Consider the following 20,063-nt stretch of genomic DNA (forward strand, 5'->3'; position numbering starts at 1 on the left):
AATTTTCCAACTTTATTTTTGCTCAATACTTTTTTTTTTTTTTTTTTTTTTTTTGGTTCTACAGCAACTGGATAACAGCACAGAGAGCCTGTATCCTGTGCCCATCTGGAGGAGCAGATTGACCATTTTGCCATGCTTGTCAGTATGCTGGTCTGCTGTGCCTTGTCTATACTTAGTACGGATGGAGGAGTGAGCATCCTGGCACCATTATCTCCATTAGAGAACATTCAACTCCAGCTCCACAGGAAAATGCTGCTTTGATGGGAGCGTGAAAGAGGTTTCTCCTCTTGTCGCTGTGCTGTGCAGAATATCCCCTTTCTTATTGCTTCTGAATATCCTTCACGAGTTTGAGGTGGTGTGCAAAGCAGGGCATGCTGAGAAGCACATTGTCCTGCAGCCCTGCATTTGTCAGATGCCATTAAACAGCAGGGAAAGAGAATGGAGGAGCTGGTGAATCTGTCACATCCTGCTTGTTCAAAAGATTATTGATGCTGCATAATTCATCAAAGCATGACCTAGCAGTGGCTTCTGCTGCCAGAGGTGCCCAGTAATCACTTCTGTTGCAGCTGCCCATAAAGTGATGTTCCTTGTTTATGAGAATAGCCTCTGTCTTTGTGTCTGCCCATGAGCCTTTCAATTAATACACCTAAAACAGTCAGTCTTGCCTTGGACTCAGATAAAACATGAAGGTCCTGTTCAGTAAGAACTGTTACCATTTTGACGTTTCTTTGTGTTTTGGAGTGGGATTGAAATAGGGAAATATTGACATTTTCTGTGCAACAGAAATCCTGGGTAGTTTCAGTTAGGAAATACTATAGTGCTTTTTTTCTGACATTATTTATGCAGTGATTTTTTTTTTTTTTACATTCCCATAGTTGACATATTTTTATTTACTAACAATGAATAAAATATGCTGATCTGAAATAATTCAAAACTGAACATTAAATTAATTCCTGATAGCAGTTATTTCCTGATAATGAAGTACTGCTTGATGGGAGTTGCAGTTCAGAAGCTTGGTGTATTCATTCTGACCCTCTCCCATTGCCTGGTTTACATCTCCTGTACTGCATCATGCAATTTGGTCAGAATGAAATGTGAAATCTTACTGCCTGATGTAGTGATAAAGGAATCTAGTCTGTACCGTGTGAGAGAGGTTCAGGCATTGGTTCCCGTGAAGCAGCATGCTGCAAAGGGAAAATGGAAGTTTGTGTTCCGGTGTTCAGATTCTCAACGCAGCATTGTGGGTCAGCTAAAAAAAATATTTATATCAAGTATTTATAGGTTGAATACTTCATCTGAGTTTCCTGGATAGAAGATTGAAAATGTAGGTGGCTAGAAAATTGAAAATTTCTGGCACAGTTTGGAAATGCACAAACTGGGGCCAAGAGCCAGTCTGCCTAAAATCTCTTTGCTATAGACTACATCCTAGCTCACAGACATACCGTTTGCCTAACCCTGTAAGTAAGTCTTTTTTAAATATCTCCTGGTAAGGCTGAGAGGTCTTTAGGTCCATATCTTGATTCACCAACACAGGGTTAGGAGAGACATTTCAGGGAGACAGGTTCTTATCTCCTTCCTAAGCTCTGCTATGGGCTGGTTTTAGGCAGTCAGTGGATTTCCAGCCAAGTCCACTAACCTGGAAAATCAGATGTTATCAAGACTGCTGAAGGTGGTGACTTCTTCTTCTTTCGGGACATGGTTTAGTCTAGTCTACCCTTGATTGGCTTAGAGTAGACTTGGTAGTGTAGGTTAATGGTTGGACTGGATGATCTTAAAGGTCTTTTCCAACCTAAATGATTCTATGATTCTATGATTCTCCTGAAATTAAAAAGTGGTTGGAGCAGTGCCCTGAGAAGGGACAGGTCTTAATGCAGGGCAGCTCCAGAGGGAATGCAACCTGGGCCTCTCACAGCATAAAAGAGGGACCAGGCTGCCAGGTCATGACAAGAGGCAGATAACCCAGTAACCATGCTGTAGCCAGGTGTGCAAGAGTCCTGGGGCCAAAAAGCAAATGCAAGAGGGAGACTTCTCTAGCCTAGGGTTATTCAGGTGGCATGGCAGAAAACTCTGCTCATTTCCTCTAGGTACATGTTGCCTCTTGTGTCGTTTAATGTAAAATGCATATGTACTCCAGGGAGAAGGAGTTGTAGCTCCAGTTCCCCGTACCTCCAGAGGAGCCTAGCTGCTTCCCAGCTGCTAAGGTTGCTGACCTGAAGTTACACCTGAAGTTACACCCGCTTGTGCCTGCTTTGGGCCAGGAGCCCTGCCTTCCTGGCCAGCTAGCTGCAGCAAGGTTGGTGTTACCAGATACCCAAGTCTTTATGGCTCCTCTCAGGTGTGGTGGCTGCCCCCGGCCCCACTCCACCCCAAGGGAGGAGAGCACTTTACCCATTGCTTCCCACTTCACCCAGGGGTGTTTGTGTCACTAGATCACCACTGTTGTCATAGCTGCCCACTAGGCACCTCTGGCCAGGGGAGGGCTGGGCAGTTCTGCATGCCAAGAGGGTTGTCCGCTGCAGGCACCGCTGTTCCCTACAGAGTGCGGGGGGAGGAAAGGAATTAGGAAGGCAAAATCATCCTCCACAAGTTTTTCAGAGGTGGCAGCCTCTCTCCATGCACTCAGCAGGGGTTGTAGGCAACTGGGCGAGACAGACAGGTACCTGTCCTGTCTGTCCCCAGGACAAGGCAGCTTGAATTTCAGTGAAATTGTACCGAAATGAGGCAGCTGGCACAGATACGCTTGACAGCACCCACTGCTTTCTGTCAGATTGTCTTTCTGATGAAAAGATCCTGGTTTCTGGGCAGGGAAAGGAGGGGAGGAAGAACCACAGGGCAAGACTTCCATTCTGCTTTGCAGGACTTTCTTTTTTCTCAGCTCAGGAAAGCTCAATCATAAAATATCAGGCCACCTTCAGCTTCCAGCTTTAGGACATCAAGTGTGACAGCCCCGCAGCATTTGGGCTGTTTGCTTTAACCTCTTGTGGGTGGTTGATGCCACCTAACAGAGGAGTAAAAAGTTTAGAATTGTAAAATACTTTTTCAATCCTGGTAGTAATTACCTCTTAGTAAGGTTAGTGCTTTGCCAACTCAAAGAGAACTAATCCCCTTCTGTCATAGGAAAGAAAAAAATGTAATAGCTGTGAGAACTGTGGAGCTTATTTTCAAATAGATGCCTCAGCATTTTGATATTTTCTGTGGGATTAACTAGTAACACAGGAAGGCTAATACATATGCAGGGCTTTCATTTGCTTCTGTGACAATTTGCTGGGGGCAAATTGAACTGTGCCATGAGAAATGGTGTCGTTTTCCCCCCTTCCTTGTCAGTTGAAGCAAAAAGACTTGTTAGTAACATAGAAACAATTTGCAACTTATCATCAGTTCAGGGGAAGTTTCTCTTAGCTCCTTGCCTCATATTTCTGCTTTTCTTATGCTTCTCTTTTTCTTACCAAAACAGAAAGGGCTGCCATTTTATAAGCACAGAAGCCACATAATGAAAGGTGTAAAAGTGTTGCAGTAAAAGCGTCTTTGCTAACATAAAATAGGTACTGAAACTCTTTCTGTACTGATTTTTTATACTTTTCCCCCTTCAGCATAGTTGCTTCTAGCTCAAAAAAAAGATTATTTCCTCTGCTGTACGTATAATCCTAGCTCCTAACGATGGCTTTGTGCCGTGCTTTGGTGGTCTTCTGAGGCTGGCTCTGCGAGCATGTGGTGCTGATGGGCACAGGCAGCGATGGCTGCAGAATACTAATGTTGGGGCTGGCTCCCACAAGGCTCCACTTTTGAAAAATGCTTTAGCCATTCAGTGTCCATGCACCATGCTGAGCAACAGGAGGGCAGAAAAGCCATGCTCAGGGATTTTTTTTTTCAATGCAGAGCAAGAAGCTGACAGGAACGACGGCTCTTTGCTTCACATTGTTGTGCCCAGGCTTCTTTCAGAGCTGCAGTCATTTATATGCATAAATATCAAGCCTGTCACTTGTTGCAGGCTTTGCTAGCATTTGTGTAACAAAGGAAATGGAAGGAGAAAAGAGCAGAACATCTTCTATTCCAATCTTGGAAAATGAATGACTGCGTAGCTATGGCAATTACTTTCTTTCTGGTTTTATTAGATCACTGTCCTCTGCAATTTGTTTTCCTTCCTGTCCTGCTGTCCCGTGTAAAGGACCATGAGAGGACCTCCCCCCACACCCTCTTTGCCTTTCTCCCACACTGTGACTGTCCACAGGGGATGTCTCAAAGAACTATCTACCAGTAACAATTGCCACAGCAAAGCCTCTTGCCATATACTGACACAGATTTTTTTTTTCCCTTCAATTTTTTTCTTCCATTAACCATCTGACAAAGTCATTCCACATCACCCATGTCACACAGACATACGAGAACTCTGCTGTAATTGTATTTTTTATTATTTACTTGATTTTTCTATACCTCCCCTAGGCAAAATGCATGCTTGCTATTTGCTCTGCATACCGTATCTTTCTGCAGCTTCTAAATTGAGGCTGATGGTATGTTTGCTGGTTGTCTCTGGAAAGCTATGCAGTTGCATCTAGCTTTTCTCTGGGTCTTGCAGCTATTCTGTATTGAAAGACAACTAAAATACACTACTTGTATAATACTGCTTTTCCATTAAAGCAATTGCTGAAGTATCACAGGAATGTTCTTCTGATGCCAGGAGGAAGGAGGGGAAGGTTCTTACTGATTGCCAATAGGAGGGGAAACAGCCTGTGAGACAATCCCCCTATTAAATGTGGTCTGCACAATGAAAAGCTTGGGAAGCCTTTCTAAGGCTTCACACATTTAGGCTTTGTGCCCAGGCTCGGGATCTCAGACATGGCGGTGGATTCAGAACATCACACAGGGGGAACCATTTCAGCAAAAACATCCAGATTACCTGGATAATTTATTAAACTGTCTTGGATCTCCATTCACATGCGTCTTTATTGGCATGCAACTCCAGCAGAACAGAAGTGACAATTTCTCCCCTGCCCTCCAACCAGCCATTACTCTGCTTCTGAGGTTTCAGGGACAACAGATAGAGCCCCTGTGAACATTCACAAGGCTAACTAGAGGTTTCTTTTTTCCCCTGAGTAAGTGTAATTTTTTGTGCTTCCTGCTTTTACCAGTCTTCCCTAATCTTATAAAAACCTTGAAGCAGTAGTATTATAGTCTTGATGGTCTGAAGATATAAACAGTGCAGGATTTGTAGGGACAAGTAATATCTTTTCCTGAAGAAGGACTTGTGTGCCTGGAGGCTTGTCTGGTTTTTTTCCCAACTGTATCAGTTGGTCTAATAAAAGATATTACCTCTCCCTACAAACTTTGCCTTATTTATTAAAACAGTTGCCTCCAGGACACAGAACACTCTTAACTGGGTGGAAAACTCTAACATCAAGGTGATAGAGTAGAGTTCAGTGGTGTGATTTCCATGCCCGGAGCCAATTGGCACAAATTAAAACAAGGTGGGATGAACACTGTCCACCCTGATCATTCTGCACATTATTAGTGTCCCTTTCACCCCCACCCTACATCAGTATTTTGTCTTTCCTACCTCTCAGCTGTATGGGACAGCTCATGCACATTGGGTAACGTCTTTTGGATGCCACCTCAGTAGAAATAGCAACTTTTATGGTATGCTTGATGAAACTTATCTGTCTTCTGGTTATTTTCTTGGTTGCTATATCTCTGTACATTATTTTTAGTGTACTGCAGGTGAGCTTGAGAGAGATGGAAAAAAAGCCCAGTGTGACCAAGTAGACTGTTTCTCCTTTAAGGATCACCTAAATGTTGACAACTTGGTTACAAATCTTAAAGGAGATTTTTCTTTTTATACTCTCAGGTGAACTTTCTGTGGAAGGCATACAAGACCCATTCCTTGTTAGTGTACATATTATCACAGACCCAGGTGAATCCAGGACTCTTCAGCAAGCCATCGATAAGCTTCTAGCCTGGATCCATCCAGACCTCCAGCTGTTTCGAGTCTCAGAAAGACGAGTGCCCAAGAAGCGCAGGAAGCCAGGTAAGGCTGGTGTTTCTCAGCCAGCCCTTGCCGTCATTCTGTTTCTGCAGGAGGAATATGGAGAAGAACCAATCTTGCAGCTCCACGAAACCTTTCAGCGGCCACCTTGGTATTACCACCACACAGAGCGAGTGCATGGGAAGTTCCTCCCTTACATGCCATGCAGCCAGGACTTTTACACTTTGGCTCCAGAGACTCCTCTGTGGGCCATTCGCCCAGTGCACTACGGGAAAGAAATTATCCGCTTCACTATATACTGCAGGAGTGAAAACTTTGTTGACATTTTGAAATTGTACGAGTTAATACTGAAAAGACCGGTATGTCAGAAAAAAGTGGACTTTTGTGTTTTTCCTGTCTATTCTAACATGGAAATAGACATTCAGTTTTCTTTAAAAAAACTTCCAAAGGGCCAGGTGCCAATACCAACAGAGTCAGCGGTGCTGGAGTTCAGAGTAAAAGATGTGGGGCAGCTTGTGCCTCTCTTGCCCAACCCTTGCAGCCCCATCAGTGAAGGCAGGTGGCAGACAGAAGACCACGATGGAAATAGGATCCTTTTGCAGGTAAGTTCAGTACACAGGGAAACAGAAGCACATTTATTGGTTTTGTGCAGGAAAGCTTAACCTGCAATGGCAGCCAGAAAAGGCTTTTTGTTTTGCTCCATCCTGGGAGAAAGAGCCAGGACAGTACTGCTAAAGAACAAACTTGAAACCTCTTGCTGTGTGTGTAACTAATCAGGAAAGCAGTGGATGATACTATCCAGATATCAGTCAACCTCAGTTTATGCAAAGAGTGATGTGAGATGAGGTAGCTGTTTAAAAGAATGAGGAGAGAAGGAATTATGAGCCCAAGTGGAGAAAGGATGGCTGATGGGTGTAGTTTTATAAGAAATACGGGCACAGAACTGACAGGGGTTTATAAAATAGCTCTCAGTTATGAGATTTTTATGGAAGACAAGCAGAATTCCTGATGGTACTCATTATTTTCTAGCATCACAGGGTGACAAACTGCATCTCTCTTTTGCACAGTGATTATCAGGATGGGGAAAGAGGTGGTGAAGGAAAAGAAATGCACCCTGAAGAGCAGCCTGAGAGAGACATTCCCACAGACTCTCTTTTTGAACCAATCTCAAGTGTTCATAACAAAGTCCTGAAAGAGAGTTTATTTGTTAGGACGTCTGTAGGCACCATATCTGTGCAACGTATCAGCATGCTCTGCTTCACTACACCACATCCAAGGGAGATAAAGGGGATAACAAGCAGAAAGCTTTTAACAGCCTACTGCTCTGCAGAGGGGGTATCTGTGGTGATCCAGAGCCAGGTTAATGTGCATTCCTGCACTGCAGAGCTATTTATTGCTGCTTAGCGTTCGAATCAAGGGGCACATACCCTCACCTTTGGAAGACTGTTGTTCAGATTTCGAAGAAGGGTATTTTTTTAGAGTGAATTGCATTCATGGAGCTTGTCAAATTGTCTGACCTTGTTTCTGTGGAAGAGGCATTGTGGGTGCCATGCTTCCACTGTGCGGACCTCCCAGCATACAGAGGTAAAGTGAGACTTGCTGACCAGCAGGCTGAGGTAAACCCTGCAAAGAAAATCAGAATAAGATTTTAGCCATATGCACCAAAAGAGAAGAGTGAAAGCCTGCTAAGTGTGGCCTCCAAGTGCAATTGGCCTCCAATTTCAATTCTGTTTTCAGTGAGGATGATGATGCTGAACAGGAAAGCAAAATGGGAAATGGGAATGAAGTTACAGAAATGGAAAGTATCACACTGGAAGTGTGGTGAAGCAAAATAAGTTTAATATATGGCAAAATGGGGGGGAAACAGACTTTGGCTCTAACTTACGCGATTGTAAAGTCATGAAGACTAGGTCCTGGCATACAGGTTTTAAACAAGTCTGTACAATCAGAAGTGGAACTCTATAACTAAACCAAAGGGAAAATGTCCTGTTTGTACTCAGATGACTACAAGCCACCAGTGCAACACAGCCATGAAAAGAAAAGTCCAGTCTCTGGTGTGTTACCAGGGTTAGTATCCCCCAAGGAGTGTGGGAAGTGCTTGTGCCATTGCACAAGGTCCCACAGGCCTCACCTGTCTTCAGCCCTGGGCTCCAGAAAGGTGACTTCAGAGAGGTGCGGGTACAGGGAAGGCCTCTCACCCCGTGCAGGGGAACAGGGAGGCTGTCTTACAAATGGAAACTGGAAAAGTAGGGTCATCTGAGTCTAGCCAAAGTCAGTCTGAAAGGAGCTCTGACTGTGCTCGGAAAATATACTAGAAGGTAAACAGCAGGAATGGGAAAAGGCTGTTTCACTAAATGATTCTTCTGGCACAGGAACAAAAAACGGTCAATAAATAGATTTATTTGGCAGTTGTACGTATTGATGGCCAACTACATAACAGCCACCCAGCAGGTGCAAACAGGTTAATATTCTAATTCAGGACAGGATAATCTGTTAAGGAAAAGGGATTGTATGATGGAGCATGGGTTATAGGAAACGCTGGATTTGGTGATCCATGGACTCCTTATATTCTTTTAACTCCTTCTGAGTTCAAAACAATTATAGTATCTACCTTTTAAAGCAATGGGTCTACCTTTTGGCTTCTCACAGAGTGCTGCTATTAACAATATTATCAATGCCACAGCACTGGTAATAACTTTTACTTCTTCCCAGTAATATGAACCCAAACAATGACTTCCTAGTATTTTTCAGCTTGCACATCAGCTGGTACTTAGTAATTTTCAGAATATTTTTATTTACTTCATATGGATCCTGCACCTTTTTAGAGATTAAAATTACCAATTATACCCAAAATGGTAGCTTAACATCCCTGTTAAATTACAGGCAGTGTTTAATGTTGGAAGTTTGAATATACCTCCATGATTAGACTAACAAGATGTGACCTCTGTGTTTTTCTTGGTGTGCTTACAGAGACTTGGATACTTGCCAGCCAGATTGATCCATGTTCTTAACCCATTTTGCAAATGCAATTACCAAGGGGCTTAGATAAAGTCAGTGCAAGAGAAAATAGTTATTCATGGGCAGGATAAGTCTGTTTAATACCACAGAAACTATTCCTTCGTTTGCAAAGAAGCCCTTCAAAATTATTTTGTCACAGTAGCTTTTCCACATTGGCGAGTTGGCTCCAAGGGTGCAGCTACATACCAGCTGAGGCAAGGGGTAAGCTTCAGTTGGCTTTAGCAGGAGCAAGGCTTATAAGCATGTTTGCATCCTGTGGGAAGACACCCACACTGCTTCACCAGTGCTAAGCCCAGAAGCAGGAGCTCTGGGGAGCTCTTGTCAGAGCAGTGGGAAGAATATGTAAATAATGTAGCTAAGAATATGCCGTATACTGAATATACTGCCAGTTTTATAGGTCTTGTCCAAATTCCTGTCTGCCTCTGGGCATGATCCGCACAGAGGCAGCTGAAGTGCTAATGAACTTGCAGTCCTGGCAGCGCAACGTGGGAAGCAGGAAAGGTTGATAACTGATGGGACTGGCTTGGCCATGCGTGTTTGGGAAGCAGAGAGAAGATGGTGCACAGACAGCTTCTTTAAATTATAAGAATGTCTTTGGATAGAGTAGGATAGGTAAAATAATATTTTGGCAGAATTTCCTAGCTACTTTGCATGAGGGGCCACATGCGAACATACTTGGGAGGAAGGTGGGTGACAGCAAATGGGTATCTCACCCGGGCAGTGACTCAGTGCCTAAGCGTAAGACCTGCTGCCATTTTACATGCCAAAGGGTACCCGAGCCACCCAGAAAAGGTGTCCTGGCAGGTTAGATTCGGGACCTGCAGGAGGGCTGTACCCTCCTGGAATTCCAGGCAGGCACCCTAGGAGATACCAGCATGGACCAAACACCTATGGTCAGGCACCTGATTCACGCTGTAACAACCAATTTCTTGCTGAAGTCTCTCCCACTCCACCATCTTCAGCACCAAGAAGCAAACATCATTGCCAGAAAGCCAAGACAAATAAAATTACCAAGAAATATATGGTTTGTTACCAGTCTGTGCTAATCCTGCCTGAAACAAGGTAGTCAGATCTGGCATTGTAAGGCTTTTACAGCAGCTAGTGTGCTAATGAACCCTTACTGTTTATGGGGTGGCTATTTTCTGCCTAGTGTGGCTTTATAGGGCATCCTTGAAATAACAGTGCAAATGTTAACTGATCACAGCTTTTAGTTACAGGGTTTTTTTTAGCTGATTTGCTGAGTTAATTGGCCAATGTTGTTCTTACCTACAGCAGGCAACCATAATCTTGAGTTCAGAAGTGGTATAATCATATTTAGGAAACATGGTTTATTACCTGAAGCTTTTGTTCTGAGAAAAGATTGTTTGTGGACCCAGCCATTAGGAATGATTAACGTGCTGCTACCTGCAAGCTACCTGCTGTGCTACCTGCAAGACCTGAGGGTCTGCTACCTTGGAGATTTCTCCATTGCTTGGTGTACAAAATGAGTACTCTAGATCTCTGGTCAGGCAGTAGTCATCCCCTAATGTTTTCATGAAGTCAGCTGCAGTCATTTATGTAGAAGATCAGTATGTTACTGCTGAATACGTCCTTGGAGTTGCCAGAGTCAATCTGGGCGTGCAGATGTCTGCCAGCTGCATGCATAAAGGCATTCTGTGCTAGGCATTTGCAGTGCAAAATGCCTGACGATGGGAATCAGTGTGAAGGTTACATGTCTACATAGACATAAGCAAATATGTTATACAGAAAAAAGAATCAAAAGCTTATAGCTGAGAACCTCTCTGTTTATTCAGTGTATTGTATACAGGTGTCTGTGAGACTCATGTAACTCATCTCTTCATCCCCTTTTATCTGGGCCCACGAGGAGAACAAAAGTGCCTTTATTTCCCTTAGCTTATTTAAAACATGTACGTATCTGCATGAAAAGTATGGTTGTAGTCAAACCTCACGCTCAAGATAGCTGAACACAGAAATCAGGGAGAGAGATTTTTCCATGATGCACAACTGACCCAGTGTGTTTTAGGGAGCAGAGACAGTGCCTTCTTACAGAGTGCTGGAGACTGGCCATAACTGAAGCAAGGAGCTGGAACAAGAGGACTCAGACAATGCAGAAAACACCCTGTCTTAGATATATGGGCAGCAAGGGTAGGTATTACTGAACTGCTGAGGTCAAAATAATTACAAGATCTGAGATTAGGACAAAGCTTTTCCTCTTCCTCTCCCAGCCCCAACTGAGACTAAAAGAAACATTTTACTCTCCTCTGCAGCATGAGGAATGGTTTGCCTCTCAGGCTTATCTTGGCTAAGGAGAGGCAAATCTTGGAGGCTCAGGGTCCACTTTTGTTTCTCTTGAGAGGTTTAGGACACAGATCAGTGTGGTCACAGTTGCGTTTACTTTGGCTGACCCATCAAACCCTTCCAGACCTCACCTGGCTCTGCATTTCCTCTCTCCAACACAAAGCAGTGTTCCTTCTCCTTCCCTTAGTTTCCAGTTTGGGTGCCTTGATGGTCATCCAGCATTCGTATGATCTTGATAAAACATGTAAATTGTCTCGGAGCATTAGTCAATCTGCTACCATTTTAGGGGCCTTGGGCTTTGTGGCACCTCTGTCTTATGCCCCTGCCTGAAGCGTACAGCGATTCAGTCTGCTGAAAACTGAAATGCTTTTGTCTGCCTAAAGTGTCGGCAAGCTCAGTAAAAGAAATGGCTTAATGATTTGTAAAATGATGAACACAAGGTCAGACTGGATGATATAATGTACCCCTGTAGCATTAAATGCAGTTAAATCATCTCATCCCTGTTACTCAAAGCATTAGCAACTACAAACTCTGGGAAATAAAGGAAAGAAAGCGCAGTCACACTGCTGCAGTCTTGAGTCACTACAGTTAAGTACAAGTAGAGGAGAGAAAGATGAGCAAGTAAATCAGGAAGCAGGGAAGGTAAAAAGGAAACACAAAAAACGGGCAACAAGGGCAGTTTTGCAGAGAACAGTTTGGTCTGCAAGAAGGAAAATGAAAGTCAGAAAAGAGCTTCAAGGTTGCTTGAATTAATAGTGCAGATGGAGCAGATCTGAACACAAAGAGGAAGAAAGGCAAGAAAAGCATCAAGGACAAGCAAGGGTGTATACAGGACACCTTTACAAAAATTACTTTTAGTTTCTGTTGAAACTGGTGAAAAGGGCAGACTTTTGGAGTAACAATTGACTCAGTGAAGGGAGGTGCCTTAAGCTGATTTAATTAATCTGTAAGTCTAATACTAGCCTCCTGTTTTTAGAAATCTTCTACTCTAGTTTTCCTTTCCTTTTAGCGCCGTAGGTGTTCAGTTCTTCTTAGTGCTAATGATTGGTTTTGGGGGGAACACAGCGAATCAGTCACTAACTCAAATAGAAGAAGATTTTTTAGTTGTTTTTCTTCATTGTAAGGTACTTTCTGTTTTTTCTGCTAGTGCAGTTATGTGTCATGGCATAGTAAGTTCTCTGATGACTCTCTACACTCAGCAAAAACGCTTGCGAGTGAACATATTTAGTGTTACAAGACACCCACCTGTGCTAGTTTTGTAAACATAGTACGTGCCACTTTTCAAATATGTTCAATTTTAAACCAAATTTGTGCATTTTGCCTTTTGATATGCTGCCCTCCTGAATATATTTTGTCTTCCAAGTAAGATTTATTATGGTGATAATGAGGACTAACCTCTGCCACTTCTTCGTGTGTCGAATTTTTTTTTTCCCCTGGGTCAATCCCACTGGTTTTAATACAATTAAACAATACAATACAATTAAACACCAACGCACTCCTGTTGAGCAAGGCAGGTAAAATCTGGGCTCAAGATGGTGATGTCATAGCCGTGCTGGTTGTTTGGCTGGGTTCTGACCTCAGCAGAGCCTTGCTGGAAGTGCTTAATGCAGATAATACATAATGAGATCACTATCTGCTTTCTTAAAAAGCAAGTAACTTAAAATAGACTGCAGGAGCACTCGTGGATTTTTTGTGTCAGGTATAGGCAGCCCAAGTGAAGTCGAAAGTGCATTTCTACGCGGTTTGCCCCAAGTTGTTTATGGCGTTCCTGGATATTCGTCATGAAATTCTTCTGCAGCCCATTGTAGTACACAAAGACTCTAAATCCCTCCAGGCTTCACAAAGATTTGTGCAGAGATTATAAATAAGCAGCAGATTAGCACCGGATGAAAAAATCTGTTCTGTTAGAGAGCTAATCTCAGTTGGTTTAGTCAATGGCAGGGTTGTTGTGTGTCTGTATGGTGAGGTCTGACAGATCCCTCTCCCTGTATTTGGAATTTCAGTCAAAATCAACGTGTCAGTTTGGATTGAGTCTTTGTCCTCTCATACGGCTGACCCGCTCTCCAGCATCTCTGCTGCGCTTGTGCTTGATGCAGGCGGCATGGCTGTACCAGGCAGGCCTCTGCTGGGCTGCAGCCAGGTAGCAGGCAATGCAGAAAGCAAGCTGTGAGAAGGCTGAAGATAAGGACTTAAAAAAAGAAAAGAGTTCAGAAAAATAAAAGCAGAGGGAAGAACGAGGGAGGAGGCAGAAGGCTGTTTTGCTGAAAAGAGTAGCCGCATGTGCATCACGCTGTCCTCACGGCACAAAAATAGGTCTTGCTGTTTGCAGCATCCCGTGGCCAAAAGGGCAGTGGAAGATCAGCGTCTCCCGCTTGCTTGTGGTTTCTCCTGAGAGCAGTCACACGTGGAAATTCAGTTTCAACTTTGTGGGACTGTCAGACACCGTAAGGTTAAGACAAAGAGAAGCGATGACATGAACACACAGGCTGCATGCAGCTCTGCCTATGCTGTGCCGGGGTGGTATGAGGGAGCACAGTGAACGGCCTTGGCACAGGACGAGGAGCTAGTTTTGCCTGAGTTTTAATCCTAGCTAAATCATTGAATCCTCTCTGTGATCTCTGACAAGCTACAGAATGTAGATATAGAAAAGTCGTCTTAGTCCACGTAATCCAGTTCTCTACAATATAGGATTAGCCTGTAGTCTTTATTCACTAATATTTCATAAGATGGAGCTTCTGACATTCCACCTGTAGTACAGTTGTGTAGTCCGGTATTCTCACAGTCAGGAAAGTTTTCAGTTATGTTGCTTTAAGATGAAAGTACTAAAAAATTCTCCCCCTTTCTGCCCATGTCATGAAGAGCAGCATTGGAAAATAGGTCTTCTAAATCATAACACATCTAAACAAAAAAGGATCGAGGTAAACAAGTCTTCCTATAAGCAGAGGTGTTCAGAAATAAGCTGCGTTAGTGATGTCTCTTGGCCTGCCCTGCGGGCAGCCATCCTAAGGGCAGGCTGTACTTGTCCTCTTCTCCCCACTGATCCACCATTACCTCCTGCCAGGCCAAGTGGGCTTGACCAGGAGCTGTGACCCAGTAGCAGCAATAACAGCAAATACCTTGTATAAAATGAAATTATCTTATCTATCCACAGGAACGTTAAAAGAGCTAGGAAAAAAAGTTAAAAATAAGAAAGCCTTGAAACTAATATCTCACCTAAAGTAGATTTTTCTTGTTAGTGTAAGTATGTTCCAGTTAGGCCAGGTACTTAAAGCTGTTTGGCTGCCCAGGGCAGGTTGCCCCTTCCAAGTGCTCTCACTTAGAAGTGCATTTCCCCTTTCCTTTGAGTCTCTACTTTTCATCCGCATTTTGGTTAGAAAGTTCCTACATGAGACCCCCCAGGGTTTCTAGCAAGGGTGTTTCATCTCACCTCATCCATTTATTCTGGTGTTGCCCTCCACTCCATATCCTCGTAGGTGATACCTCAGGTAAGCATCCTTTTGAGTACTGCTGATTTGGTTGCACCTGTAGTCATTGTGTTGCATACCTACAATCCAAAACTAACACAAGCTGATTTAAACTGGAGGGTTTGTAAATAGTAGAAAGAGCTCAGAACAGCTGTTCTTGTGTCTGTGCTTTATTCCCAAAATGCTTAAGACTTTACCTGTATTAATAAATTAAACCTGCCCAGGAACATTCCCAGGCACTGAATTCCCTGCTATGGAGTGGCCCCTGTGTGTGCTTGCAGGCCAGGCAGGATACAGCAGGTACCTACAATTACACAGCTGAACCAGACCCAGTATCTCTCACCACTGGTGACATGAGAGCCCAAATTAAATTACTTTTTCTTTAGAACACATGTCAAAAGTTACGTCAATACATAAGAATAACAAATTATTACCATCATCTAACTGCATGAGACTTACTAGTGTGCAAAATATCTCCTTTATACACCAAAGCAAAATGAACACATGGGTGTTACCTCTGCAGGTTTTGGTTTGGCTCCAGACTGTAGACACCTAAAACTGGTGTCTAACTGCAGGTATTTTTGTGTGAGTTACAGTCTGTATTCTCACTGCAGTTGATGTATGTGTACTCAGTACAGCCCAAGGACCAAGAGAGCAGTTCAGCTAACCAGATATAGGAATTTCCATTAGGGAAAACTGATTTGCTCTCCAGACTCCACTGGCTGTGTTAACTAGACAACTAAATCCTACCTGTGATGTCTGTGGGCTCTGCTTTATATATATAGACAGATGGTATGGTCTGCACAAGGTACAGGCAAGACTTTCATACTACCCACACAACTCTCCCCAGTGCAAGTGTCAGATCTGTCCCCAAAAGCCTTGTGTTTTCAGGTACAGTTTTGTCCGAGTTGTTACCAGTGCTTGTGGTCCCAAGGGCCTCCTTACCTTTTCACAAACAAGAATCATAGAATCGTTTAGGTTGGAAAAGACCTTTAAGATCATCCAATCCAACCATTAACCTACACTACCAAGTCTACTCTAAACCAATCAAGGGTAGACTAGACTAAACCATGTCCCAAAGTGCCACATCTACCTGTTTTTTGAACACTTCCAGGGATGGTGACTCCACCACCTCTCTGGGCAGCCTGTTCCAATTCTTGACCACCCTTTCCGTAAAGAAATTTCTCCTAATTTCCAACCTAAGCCTCCCCTGGTACAGCTTGAGCCCATTTCCTCTCGTCCTATCACTTGTTACTTGGGAGAAGAGACCAACACCCACCTCACTACAACCTCCTTTCAGGTAGTTGTAGAGAGCGATAAGGTCTCCCCTCAGCCTCCTCTTCTCTAGGCTAAACAACCCCAGTTCCCTCAGCCGCTCCTCATAAGGCCTGTGCTCCAGACCCTTCACCAGCCTTGTTGCCCGTCTCTGAATGCGCTCCAGCACCTCAAGGTCTTTCTTGTATTGAGGGGCCCAAAACTGGACACAGTATTCCAGGTGCGGCCTCACCAGTGCCGAGTACAGGGGGACAATCACCTCCCTGCTCCTGCTGGCCACACTATTCCTGATGCAAGCCAGGATGCTGTTGGCCTTCTTGGCCACCTGGGCACACTGCTGGCTCATGTTCAGCAGTGCAGACTGCACTTGCTTGGATCCTTGGTTTCTTTGGATGCTTGATCTGCCAAATTATCAACTAAGTATACAAAAACACAATAATATAGCATAAAAACTAGCCATGGTCAGGCAGTCCACCATCTTCTTTCTGACAGGTAGGAGAAGTGTTCTGGAGGTGCTTCTGTTGATTCAGCAAGCGCGGTCAGCAAGCATGGTGGTTGAGTCCATGTAGTGTATCTGGTATCAGAGCTACTGCACTGAAAAAAAAAAAGTACCTTTGGTTAATACAAACAGCAATATAATGAGGAGTGTTTCCTTGAAAAAAACTCATCAAAAGAGTGCAGTTATTTCATTGTGTACTTTCAGCATGTCATATTGTTATTGCTGGGTTATCCAGAAATGTCTTCAGTTAAGAAACAGCTGGTATTTTCTTTATGGACACAAGGCTTTTATCTTGCTGAATATTTTTTTAAACAAATTAGCTCACCTCTTGCATAAATAAAATAATGTTTCATGTAGAGGTCTAAAGTGATTTCTGGTTAACGTTTTGTTGACAATTTGACTTATTTTATTTCACTCTTTTGTACTCAATTTCTTATCAGTTAATGCAACTGCTACACTACTGTGGTTAATTTACCCATTAATTTGTTTAGTTTTTTATGCCATTAAGGAAAACAGCTTAGTATATTATACAGAAGTAGGTTATGAATTAACATACCTCATTACATATACATTGGTGTATGTATAGATATTCATCTACAATGCTGAACTGAACTCCTATGGTTTGGCTGTCCTATAAATCACCTCTAGCTAGACAATCACGAATGAGCAAAACATGTTTTGCAGATGTGAAAATCCTTTTTTGCCTATAAAATCACTGCAATAAAAACCAGAAGATGGTTATGACAGATCTGGGTCACTGAGATAACGCAATGTGCACTAGCAAGATGTTGGAAGCAGCAATGTATGGAGTTCCTTTAGAGACAGTAGATACAAAGGACCGCCTTGGTTGCCAAGTCTCATCCCTTTCTGCCACGTCATATAATCTCTTTGGCAAATTGATCAAGTTCCATCTTTATCTATTACTCACCCCAGAAGACTTTTCTACTTCTGTTATGATTAGAAACCTTTTATTAGTTTGTGGTTCAGGTTTTTTAATGCATGGTTCATCTTTTTTTTTTTTTTTTTTTCTTCTTGTGGTTGCATCTTTTTCAGTTTGAATTTATTCTTTTTCACATAGGCATGATTTGAGTCACGTGCAGCATTCTGGATGAGACCATAGCAGTGTTGTACACAGTGCATGAATACTTTTTTAACTCACTTGAGATTGCCCAGCATCATGTTTGTCACAGCCTTGTCACTTTAATAGCACATAGTGACCAAGATACCTAGTACTTTCTGCTCTGTTGTTTCCAACTGCCAAGTCCCATAGCTGAGATTAATGTTTATTCTCAAGGGTATGATCTTGCACTTTGTCCCACTGTCCCCTTTGGGACAGAAATCTAGCATTTTGTATTATGTGATAAATTCCAGTAAGAAGAATTTAAACTAAACTTTTTAAACTGTGAACTTCTAAAAGCCTTACTGAGATAAGTGGGATGATGAAAAACCCTGTGATTGCTCGGACACTAGGGGTTCGGTTCAGTTACCCACACATCAGTGTCTAATCCTGTAGAAAGGCTGCCTGGCCTCCAGGATCTTCTTTGGAAGGACTTTGGCTCCCCATTTGTCACAGCTGCTCTCCCTGTGCAAATGCTCAAGTATCTGGCAGGTAGGCAACTCAATCCTGCCCTAGGGGTGAGATTCAGGTCCAGATTCAGATTGTAACCATCATGTTAGGTCTTCAGTCTAGGTGTCTACAAGAAAATCAGGTGTCCAAAGCTGTCCTTAAAGTCGTTAGGAGCTAGATAATAGAGCAAGTGGGTTCTAGAGTGCACTGTTCAACTAACCAGATGTGCAAGAGAAAATGTGAAAGAGTTGAAAGAAGTAGTAAATACCTATTAAGACAACAGAGAATGAGGTTGCTTGCTAAAGGCTTTTTGATGTTTCAGAGGAAAAAATAAAAACATTTGCACCATAGTAAGGAAGAAATGAGAAATAATAATGATGGTAACATACATCTCCCATTTCTTCATTTTTGTTCTTTAGCTGTCCACTAAGGCAGTAATGTTGGAAGACAGAATATGAATGAATCTGAACAAGCCAATAGTAAGTGAGAATTTCAAGCTAGTGTAATTCAGCCCTCAAGGCAGGGCTCCTCTACCATTTATTCTTGTTGTCTTCAAGGCTTCTTATGTAAATATTTGGGATTTTGGCAGGGTGCTTTCTCTTTGTTATTGAAGTGAAACATTTGCTGCAAGCATACTGAATGAAGTCTGCTTCGTAATTATTTGCAGTAACAACTCAGCAACGGAGACTTATGGTTGTAAGACTGCCAATTCTGTATTAATGTGATCTTCTTTTCTCCCTCTCCCGGCTGCAGCAAGCACGCAGTTGGTGTAGGAAGTCTGCAAAGCAGAACAAGCAACCATATCCATCTGTGTCAACAGATTCCCACTTCACCGCTCTGCCAGCCTTTCTTCCTCAGAGCCACCAATCTGTCCCTGAACAACCAAAAGAAAAGGGTCAAAACAAGGTACAACATGCAAATGGCCTTGGTCATCATCTTGGTTTCTCCCAGCAGGACTTAAGACACAGTGATCAAGGAGACTTCACACGCAGATCCAGCAGTGCCTCCAGCATTTCATGGTCATTTCAACGAAGCAAGTCTCTGTTCTGCTTGCCCACAGTGAACTCCTCCTCAGCCTCCGAAACTTTTCATTTCAGTGAACCATTTCAGTTTTTAAATAGCGGGTCACCTGCAACCAGGTTAAAAACATGGAGATGCAGCCCCAGGCTTAACATTGACGACTTGGAGGGTGCCCAGGAGACTGATGTAGACACAGGGATGAAGCTGTGCTTCTCAGACCTGTCTGTGGTCTCTGCATACTCTGCCCTTAATGGATTTTGCAGTGACTTTGAAGCTTCTCTTCCCCCACAGAAGCAAACTGCCCATAAGACAAAACAGGCAGCTACCAGTGGAAGGCCTGTATCAGCCACATGCAATACCTTTGAGTCAGTTGATGGTTCACTGCCTTCTCTCTCTGAATGGTCTTCCAGCTCATTCACATCAGCATCTCTCTCCAAGCAGCTCAAACAGTCCTCGAGAGCAGCTCCTTGTTCTCTGGACGATCATTCACCAGCTAATGAAGAAGAATTTTACATCTGAGGTTTCTCTATCTTACACCTTCCAGGGCAAATGTGTTCTACTTGTGAATGACAGCAGTGGGCCTACCTTGAACTTGCAGAAGGTTCCCTGCTGAGGGGAAGGTGATGCAGCAGAGCATGCTAAAGCTTTCGGATCCCTCAGAGATGGGTGTCCCCAAACTGTGTACAGTAAAGCAGTCTGAGCTTGCACCCTGTACATTTGTGCTGGAGGGGATGATCAGAGGCTTGTCCACAGCGGTGCAAGGTGGATGGTTTCTGTGACTGACTCTTGGACTGGTGGCGAAGGAAATGCCAGAAGAGGCACAGAATAATAATCCAGTTTTCTTTGGCAGAAACTGAAGAGTAATTTGTGACACCAAACTGTTTTAACTTTTCTGAGAAATTCCCTTAACTCAGGAAAGATGGGAGGAGAAAGTGGTCTCCTTTC

The 20,063-nt window shown here is 43.3% G+C and overlaps 1 protein-coding gene across 1 annotated transcript in view; it reads left to right on the forward strand.

The window, feature by feature from the left end:
* The window catches only part of FAM124A (family with sequence similarity 124 member A), a 42,541-nt gene extending 22,904 nt beyond the window's left edge, over nucleotides 1-19,637 (forward strand). The window contains exons 3-4 of the mRNA XM_075727745.1: nucleotides 5,840-6,579; nucleotides 18,852-19,637. Of these exons, the coding sequence (XP_075583860.1) occupies nucleotides 5,840-6,579; nucleotides 18,852-19,637 (1,526 nt within the window). The remainder of the gene's footprint in view (nucleotides 1-5,839; nucleotides 6,580-18,851) is intronic.
* The last annotated feature ends 426 nt before the right edge of the window (nucleotides 19,638-20,063 follow it).

The sequence above is a fragment of the Pelecanus crispus genome, chromosome 1, assembly GCF_030463565.1.
Source record: "Pelecanus crispus isolate bPelCri1 chromosome 1, bPelCri1.pri, whole genome shotgun sequence".
Lineage (NCBI taxonomy): Eukaryota > Metazoa > Chordata > Aves > Pelecaniformes > Pelecanidae > Pelecanus > Pelecanus crispus.